This window comes from Penaeus vannamei, chromosome 38 (genome assembly GCF_042767895.1).
Source record: "Penaeus vannamei isolate JL-2024 chromosome 38, ASM4276789v1, whole genome shotgun sequence".
NCBI classification, from domain to species: domain Eukaryota; kingdom Metazoa; phylum Arthropoda; class Malacostraca; order Decapoda; family Penaeidae; genus Penaeus; species Penaeus vannamei.
Window position 1 is genome coordinate 482153 of NC_091586.1, and position 10000 is coordinate 492152.

General features: G+C 35.9%; 2 protein-coding genes across 12 annotated transcripts in view; one reads left to right on the forward strand and one right to left on the reverse strand.

Moving 5' to 3' along the window:
- LOC113813174 (alpha-(1,3)-fucosyltransferase 7) overlaps window positions 1-1600 on the forward strand; it is a 13379-nt gene extending 11779 nt beyond the window's left edge. For 5 of the 6 annotated variants that reach the window (XM_070116243.1, XM_027365126.2, XM_027365130.2 and 2 more), the window contains exon 4: window positions 1-1600. This exon is cut by the window's left edge and continues 238 nt beyond it. In XM_070116243.1, coding sequence (XP_069972344.1) covers window positions 1-3 — 3 coding nt within the window. In that variant the 3' untranslated portion in view covers window positions 4-1600. The other variant, XR_011398227.1, reaches the window with a different exon arrangement.
- Window positions 1601-5778: 4178 nt separating this feature from the next.
- The window catches only part of LOC113813176 (alpha-(1,3)-fucosyltransferase 7), a 62082-nt gene continuing 57860 nt past the window's right edge, over window positions 5779-10000 (reverse strand). For all 6 annotated transcript variants that reach the window (XM_070116249.1, XM_070116248.1, XM_070116247.1 and 3 more), the window contains exon 4: window positions 5779-7036. In XM_070116249.1, the coding sequence (XP_069972350.1) occupies window positions 6796-7036 (241 nt within the window). In that variant the 3' untranslated portion in view covers window positions 5779-6795. The remainder of the gene's footprint in view (window positions 7037-10000) is intronic.

Genomic DNA, 10000 nt, shown 5'->3' on the forward strand with positions numbered 1-10000 from the left:
TAATGGGTATTTTATAATGTATGTACACCCCACAACACAGAGGTGTATGTGTATATATATATACTATATATATACTATATGTATTTGTGTCTCCATATATATATATATATATATATATATATACATATATATATATATATATATATATATATATATATATATATATATATATATATTTATATGAGGGGCGTTCTAAAAGTAATGCCTCCTAATTGTTTACTCCGTCCTGAGGGATTCGGGCAGGTTTCTTATGACTATTTTGTCTGTCTATGTTTACCATACATGTTTGCATCAGCAACGTAAATGTCATTGTTTTCCTGAACTGTTCCTCGTGCATCTAGAAGATTCCAAGACAGACGGCGCGTGCAGACCGCCACTCGGAAGTCCCTGTCTTCCTCGGCCGCTGACCTCGCCTCGCGCCTTCTCCTTCGGCGTGGGAGGACGAAGCACAAGGCAGTCACGGGGGATCTAAGCGTGCACTCGCGAGCGGTCACTCTTTCCACTAATTTTTGAAAGATTCAGTTGGCCTTGGGTGAAAAGTGTCATAAAGAAGCCATGATATTTCAAGTGGAACGAAACAGCCACAGTGAGGAAGGAAACACCAGGTTCCTGACGTTTCGGACAGAATATGATTCCTCTTCAGGTGCTGAAATCCAAAAATCAGTATCGCCGAAACTTTTATGCTTCATTAAGACTGTTTCATCCCCTCTTCTTTTTGCGTGCGTTACTGTTTTTGTTTTTGTTAACTTTTGTTTTTGTTAACTCTCTAAAGTACAGATCTGTTGATGAATTTGTTATTTCATGCATTTGCATAATCTGTAATTTGACCAGTGTTTCATGTGCACGTACGTTTTGGAACTGTTGTAAGCTAATGTTATCAATAACATCTTTATTCAGGCACGTGCAAAATATTTTAATATGACTGCATGTACCATTTAATTTGATAAGCAATTTTATACAACTGGATTTTCTACTTATTTTATAGGCTCATTCTTTTCAAAGTGGTCAAGTTGGCTGAAAATATGATGCATTTTTGCCAAGAGTTTCCTTTGCGGCAGTTCTCAGGGGCTTTTATAATGAGCAACTCATTATTTTTTGTTGTATTCTAAACATACAGCATCATTAGATCACTTCATACATAATGCATAAACAGCTCTGCATCCTATATTTGGCTAAAAAGCTTCTTTAAATGAAATTATTGCGTTGCCTCACCATTGGCTATCAATATTTGACTCGAAAATTCTTGGGAATATTCAAAAGAATAGATGAAGTGAAACCTCACTGTATTTTTTTTTCTCTCTCTCTTTTCTTTATTGATTTAAAAATCTGAGTATTCTCTAAAGCCTTTCAATACAATGGGCCTTTGCGGTTTTGATTTTATTGTTTGTCTGAACGGTTCATTAGTAAGACAACCGAATCCGTGACGTTTCTGAAACTGGTCGTTGTGTAGTAAGCGCCCAATTTGGCCTCAAAACGGACTTGAAACTGCTCGTGTTCGTGTGGGCGTCATGGCTCTGTGGTGGCTCGCCCATATGGGTTTTCGCGAATAATTCGTAAATGTAACACGTATCATTTGTAGAAAAAGAGGAAAACGAATAAATAAGGAATGTTTTCTTTTCTTAATAGAAGAGAAAGAGAGAGGCGCATCTTCCATTTAAACCTGTTTTCTTCTTTATTTTCGCTATCCTTCCTTCCGTTATCCCCTTCTCTCCACGAATGCGAAATGAAGAGAAAACAAAACCAAAAAGTATTATTTTTTGTGCTAGACTGTACTACGTAGTGAAGAGTACACATGTTTGGGACGAAAGGATGAGAACTGTGTATCTTCTTTCTGAATTACAAAAAAGTTTCTCTTTTCTATCAGGAATTTGGAATTTATCTCAAACGCCAACAGTTATTCACACATTCGGTCTTCGCTATTATTATGATTAATTTTCCGGAGTCTTTCCTAAAGTAAAAGATTAACACGGGAGTTTTAATTAATCAATAGTTTTAATGTCCCGTTTATGTCCTGAAATAACACTTACCTTCTATGTAACTGTCTAACACCATTTTATTTATTTGTAGACCTAATAATCTTATATTAACCATTTTATATGTAACCATTTTTGTTATCACTATCATAACTATTATCAATATTACTTTGTTAATATTAGTATAATTTTTATCATTATCAGCGTTGTTATCTTTATTATGATGATCATCACTGTTCCTGTAATCATTATTATTATTATTATTGCTATTATTATTTGCAATGTTATTTCTACCATCATTGCTATAGATATTTATATGATTATTATTATTATTATCATTGTTATCATTACCGTAAGTAGTAGCAGTAAGTAATAATAATAGTGGTGATGTTACTTTTATTGCTATTGTTATTATTGTTATCATCATTATCACTATCATCATCAGCAGCAGCAGTATCACTATATTTTTTCTTATTACGAAGATGATGATGGTGACTATGATAATGAGTTATTGATTCTTTTATCATTATTACTGTTATTATTGCTGATAATATCATCATCTCATCATCATTATTATATTTGGAATTATTATTATGACTATTATCATTATTATTGTCATGCTCATAATCCTCTGGTTCAACGCGCTACATTCACTCATACTGAACATCACTAGATAAAGTAAAATTGAAAGATAGAAAAATAATGTTTGGGTTTATAATACGTGTGAGATATATGCATCGGTGATTTTATGTTTGAAATAAGCGAGACGGCAGATTGGAGAGCTAAGGCTAAACCGGTCTCTATAGCTCTTGGCAGGATTGGAAAACTGGTCTCTAAATCATTAGGATTGGGGTTATCTTCCTGTGTAGAGAGGGATGAAGGAGAATGGCAGGATTGGAAAACTGGTCTCTAAATCATTAGGATTGGGGTTATTTTCCTGTGTAGAGAGGGATGAAGGAGAATGAAAAGCTACACAATACAAGAGATGTTTCTGACCGGCTTCGGATATATCTCCGTCGGTAATACAGGAAAATATTCGAAACCGGATAAATAGATTTCTCGTATTGTGAAGATATTCGTTCTCTTTCATACCTCTCTACATCTGTCCACATTACGAAGTTCGTTACGAATGCATAGAGCGTATTTGAAACAAAGGACTCCGAACGTTGAAACATTTCCCAACATCTGTTCGGGAACAGACTATCATTATTCTCGCCTCGCACAGTAGTTCTTTTTGTTATATATCTTTTTTTTTTACATGTAAAAGGAAAGTGGATTAGATCAAGGGAAGCACATGTATGTTCCTGAGAGAAGAGAACAGGTTGTCAAGAGCCAAAAAAGGGGATTCTGTAAGAGTGTCTGATAGGGTGGGAGGTTGGTGTAGTAAATCCTTCTGTGTATTCAGAAGTAGGAAAAGAGAGAGAGTTATAAAACAAGGAGAGAAAAAAAGGAAATAGATACAGAGAGAAAAAAGGGAAAGAGATACAGAGAGAAAAAAGGGAAAGAGATACGGAGAGAAAAAAGGGAAAGAGATACAGAGAGAAAAAAGGGAAAGAGATACAGAGAGAAAAAGGGAAAGAGATACAGAGAGAAAAAGGGAAAGAGATACAGAGAGAAAAAGGGAAAGAGATACAGAGAGAAAAAGGGAAAGAGATACAGAGATCAACTTTAAAGAGAAAAAAAAGAACTAAAAAGAGAAAGGGAAAAACGGGAAAGAGAACAAAAATGAAAAAAGAAATGAAAAAAAAGAGGGAGATGCATAAAATCGAACCGTCCGCAGGTGCAAGATTGAACCTCCTCTTGAGTGACTTGTGTGACGTCACGTAAGCCCTTGTCATGAAAATTGGACGGCTTTGGAAAGGTACAGGTGTGTGTGTGTATTTGCGGGGGTGTCTCTCTCTCTCTGTCTCTCTTTCTTGGTATTTCGTCATTTTTTTATATCTTTCCCTTTATCTCTCTTTCTTGGTATTTCGTCATCTTTTTTATATATCTCTCTCTATCTCTCTTTCTTGGTATTTCGTCATCTTTTTTATATCTTTCCCTTTATCTCTCTTTCTTGGTATTTCGTCATCTTTTTTTTTTATATCTTTCCCTTCTTTTCCCTCTTTTTTTATTCATTTTTTTCTCTTTCCCGTTTTTCCCTTTCTCTTTTCAGTTCTTTTGTTCTCTTTAAAGTTTCTCTCTGGATCTCTTTCCCTTTTTTGTCTCTGTATCTATTTCTCTTTTTTCTCCTTGTTTTATCACTCTCTCTCTCTCTTCCTACTTCTGCCTTTACCTGTATCCCCCCCCCCCCCTTCAGTACGGGTTTGCCTGTGTAGCCGGAGAACAGGTGTGGATACTGAAAACAATCCCTTCTCTATTTTTCTAAAATAAACAAGCATGGAAGAAGTAAAGTTTAAGACTATTCATACTTAAAACTCGCCGGCAAGAAACTGACAAGGAAAACCAGCAGCAAAGTTTAGATTTTCCCTTTTTTAACAAAATTCGTAACGATCTCGCACGGAAGGCAAGTAGCATTTTTATTCATTATTAAGCATTATCCGTACATTCAGGAATATATAAAAAAAAACACGTATCATTCTTTCTTTTATACATATATTTCATGTACAAACTATTTATCAAAATACAGCAATACATTTTCAACCGACCTAAATGCCTGAAAATAAAAATGAAAGAATATTATAAAAAAAAGGGATCTTTGACGTAGCTTTGAGCCACATGTCTGAATACTGATATGTTGCTTTGGAAAAAGAACGTACAGACCGATGCATCATGTGCTATGTTGTAGCATATTACTGTAATGTCCTATTTCTCAAGATTTTATTAAATTGTAAAAACAATAATAAGTAAAAATGAAGAGAAATGCAAGTGACGGCAACTGGAAACACAACGAATGGAGAGAGAGAGAGAGAGAAAAAAATAATTGATGCAAACACTATACAACAAAACACACACGGAGCTTGGAAAAACCATCGCATTTCCCTAAGATTATAAATATCACAGAATACGTATTGAAGGACAAACGGAAGTGGGCGCGACGTGGGCTGGAGACCTCCCTCCCCCCCCTCCCCCCAAAAAAAACGAGTCAAAATGGTGATTAAAAAAAAAGCTTTCATGAAGAATGGAGCGCCACTGAATTGATCGCCGGGTAAAATATGTGAAAAATGGCTTTCATGATAAAATGTTACAGGTGTGACTAATCATAAAACGTGGCAAGAAGGCGCACATGTTTTACATGGATAATAATATACTGCTACATAATCATATATATATATATATATATATATATATATATATATATATATATATATACATATATATATATATATATATATATATATATATATATATATATATATATATATATACATATATATATATATATATATATATATATATATATATATATATATATATATATATATATATATATATATATATATATATATATATATATATATATATATATATATATACATATATAATGTGTGTGTATATACATATATATAAATATAAATATATATATATATATATATATATATATATATATATATATATATATAAATACACATATATACATAAATATTTATATATATAAATATATGTAAATATATATAAACATAAATATAAATATATATATACACACACTTAAATATTTATATATATAAAAATTTATATTTACGAAGTTGGACTTCATGATGGTCCCTTCCACCGACACCCAACGATTGAAGTCACAAGGCTAACTTTTTCCGCGTTACAAATGTTCTCAAAATTTTCACTTCTGACCCATTTGCTTTGACGATTATTTTTCTTTCCCTTTTTTCCATCTAACAGCCCTTTTCAATTACATGTACTACCGTTTAGAGCTATTTTCTCTCCACTTCAACATGTGCCCTTTTCATTAACTATAATCTAGTCATTGGCGCCTATATATATAAAATAGAAAAGGAAAAATTAATCAAAAGATAGAAAAAAACCTTTGTTCGAACCATCTTAAAAAATCAGTGGTTTGAACCGGAAGATTATGGACACATTGTATGTACACCGTTTAATTGCCAAACTACGATGGCCCTTATTAATATAATAATCATAATCATAATCATTAATCCATCCATTCTTCTCATCTATTATCATAAAGTCACGGGCTAAAATATACAGTTCAATTATACACATCTTTCTAAGGTAAATTATAGTGTGAGTCTGTGTGTAAATGGTACCATGATATGTGAAGAAGTGTTTTCCTGAGAGGAGACTCCCTGACAAAAGGAAAAAAATATATACTGTAAATCTGTGTCGTGTACCTGGAGACTGCAACGAAGTGTACTTGAATGCAGTGGACGTATTTGGGGGAGCTGGGCAGTGGCGGACACGAGGGCAACGAGGTACAGGCGCGCGGGCAAGGTCTCGTCGTGAATGGAGCGTCGAATCCCTTTCGAAACATCTAAAAATCTAAACAACCGAAGGATCACATGATATGGCCACTCGACACGGAATCCGAATCACAGACAAAAGAGCCCTTGGTCGTGCCTCTCTCGACCCTCCTGCAGGCCCCTTCACTCGCAAGCTGACAAATACCGACTCTAGTATCCGAGAAAAAAACACGAACCATTAGGAGTCGGATCGTGTGTTTCGGATACGGGGCTGGAAACTGGAGTGGCGGACATGGGAGCTGAGGGGGGACTGCACACAATGAGAACAGACTCTTTGACTATCATAAGGGAAGACTATGAGAGAGGAGGATAAACAAGCCAATGGGAAAATATACATCGATAAGCACACTCCCAGAAGGAAGGGTGATAAAGCCGACAAAAAACCCACAAAATCAACCCTCTGTCCTTTTCAACCGCTCGCCCCACGTCGGCGGGAAACACTGCTTCTGCTTGTTCCAAAATTCCTGCATCCGATTATAAACCTTTGGCTTCGGGTCGTTGTAATTCAGGGCCTCGCATACCCGACAGTAGTGGTAAACCGGAGACCCAAAGTAGCCGTGTTCGTTGGCGACTCGGAACTTCGATCTCCAAGCATGTAGGCGGTTGTAGGCCTGGCGATCTGTGGCCAGCGCCCTGGGGGAGGAGAACGCAAGACACGTTATTGTTAGTCCTGAAAAAACATTAATACGAAAATGCATGATTTAGTATTATTGCCTTTAATGAGAATTATAAAATGCTAAGGCATCAATTACGATAAGATATATGTTACAAGGCTTATACATAGGCTGTTACAATGTTATTAGGATCATGCATAGGCTATTGTAATGATGTATGATACTGTAAGGATCATACACATATAGGCTGTTATAATGTCATAAGGATCATATATAGGTTATTATATGTTATAAGAATATTCATAAGCTATCTTGTGTTCTATTTTGAGTATAGCGTCCAGAAAAATTGTAATATGTAAAGAGAGTGAAACTAGAAAGAAGAACCTGGTATTTGCTGTTATATAACAGCTGTAATTCGAAGACTTATGATTTCGATACACATCTTGTAATGGAAATAGAATGGGAAAAAATCGAATCAAATTACAGTTTTCCCTTCATTTTACACAATATGCACTTCCAACCTATTAGCTGATTTATAATATCGAATTACATATCATATTTCCCAGATCTCTATGAAATAGATTTATTTTTCTAGTAACAAATTCACAAGTTACCCTTTCAATGCATAATAGAAAATGTTACTCTGCACGGATAACAGAAAACGTAAATTTATTTTCAAAGGCCAAACTACTCTAGAATGATCACGGAGAAAAATAATCTAATTATCTAACTTATCAGCTGATTGGGAACAATTTCTTCCATTTAAAACACGCATAAAGACAACCATGATCGAAATATGTAAAATCCCACGAGAAGCTTAACAAAAATTACCTTGCAAGCATACGCAAAAAACGTTTAAACATATAAAGATCAACAAACTCAAAATTTACAATACGGTTACTGACAAACGACGCAAAGATGTTGACCTTGTAGACAGTCTTCCCGGTGAGGCCTTCACAACGACCTTTCTCTTAATGGAAGAGGAATTCGGATCTCATGGAAATCATCCCACGGCAAGTTGTAATGGAGAGAGAGAGAGAGAGAGAGAGAGAGAGAGAGAGAGAGAGAGAGAGAGAGAGAGAGAGAGAGAGAGAGAGAGAGAGAGAGAGAGAGAGAGAGAGAGAGAGAGAGAGAGGAAAAAAAAACGTAGGAAAAACACTGGAGGAATAAACTCCCAGTTCGTGCTTCGCTGATCTCTCTCTGAATTTACTTTGCAAACAACAAAAACACACACACACACAAAGACACACACATACATACACATATATATACATATATATTGTATATATATCAGATATATACACATACTCTATACTAAAAAAAAAAAAAAACTAAGGTAATTCTCATGGTACACGAACATATTATTAATCTGAGGAAGAGAGACGAGTTACTATGAAAGCACAAATGGCACTTGCAAGACCACGGCATCAGTGCCACGCGTGATAAACTCTATCTCAAGATTAATTACAAGTTATCATGAATTCCACATCCCATTAGACAAGATATCAAGGGAGAGAAGCCATGCGATTCACCCTTGACTCGACTGCGATGACTCAGCACATTTGGCTCTGTTGTCGATTTTAGAGACGTAACACAACCTCAGGAGTCAAGGAATTAAAAAAAGAAGAAAAAATAAATAAAGAGAGAGAGAGAGAGAGAGAGAGAGAGAGAGAGAGAGAGAGAGAGAGAGAGAGAGAGAGAGAGAGAGAGAGAGAGAGAGAGTTAATCTATACTTCCTGCAGTTAAGAAAATATCATAACGATTATTGGACCAAATCACATAAGAAGTGAGAATGATAATCCCCCACCCCATCACCCCTCTCCCCCCCCCAAAAAAAAAAAAAAAGAAAAGAAAAAAAAAACGAAAAAAGAAAGAAAAAGAAGAAAAAAGCATTTCATACAAAAGGTCAACATAATCCCCTGCCCCCCCCCCACCCCCCCCCAAAAAAAAAAAAAAAAAAAAAACGAAAAAGAGAGAAAGAAAAAGAAGAAGAGAAAAGAGCATTTCATACAAAAGGTCAACGAAATTTAGCGGGACCCGAATTCCCGTTACAGCAAACAGCCCCCGGTGGGTGACGCGGGCGGACTGAAAGCAATCTGTCTGGACCACTCAACCATCACATCTTGAACCGTCTGTGACGTGTCTTGAACAAGGAAGGACTATCCTGGACTATTAAAAACTATTCTAAACATCTGAACAAGCAATAACTATCCTGGACTACGAACATTTGAACAAGGAAGGACTATGCTGGACTATTAAAGACTATTCTAAACATCTGAACAAGCAATAACTATCCTGGACTACGAACACTTGAACAAGGAAGGACTATGCTGGACTATTTTAAACTATTCTAGACATCTGAACAAGCAATAACTATCCTGGACTACGAACATTTGAACAGGGACTATCCTGGACTATTAAAGACTATTCTAAATATATGAACAAGCAATAACTATCCTGGACTACGAATAATTGAACAAGCAATGACTATCCTGGACTATCACACACTATTCTGAACATTTAAACAAAAAATGACTATCCTTATTTATCAAAACACTGTCCTGAACAACTGAACAATCAATATACTATCCCGAATCATCAAAAAAACTATCCTGAACATTTGTACCATCAATATACCATCCTAAAGGAATCCCAAACTACCCTGCACAATCCAACAAGCAATTGACCATCCTCAACAACCAATCTTAAGGACCATGATGCCATACCCAGAGCACCGACTTCTAAAAGCTGGAAGCAAAGCAGATTCCTCATATCACATTCAGTATAAGGACTCTGCTTTGTAATACGGCGGCGTCTGGAGGTTCATGACGGCGCCAAGGTCAGGGAATAATGACCATGAGCCGGAACAGTGCTTGCGACAGTGAGAGTGAATTGAGCGAATGAGTGGGGTGAGAGAGGGAGGGAGAGAGGGAGGGAGAAAGGGAGAGAGGGAGAGAGGGAAGGAAGGAGGGAGGGAGGGAGG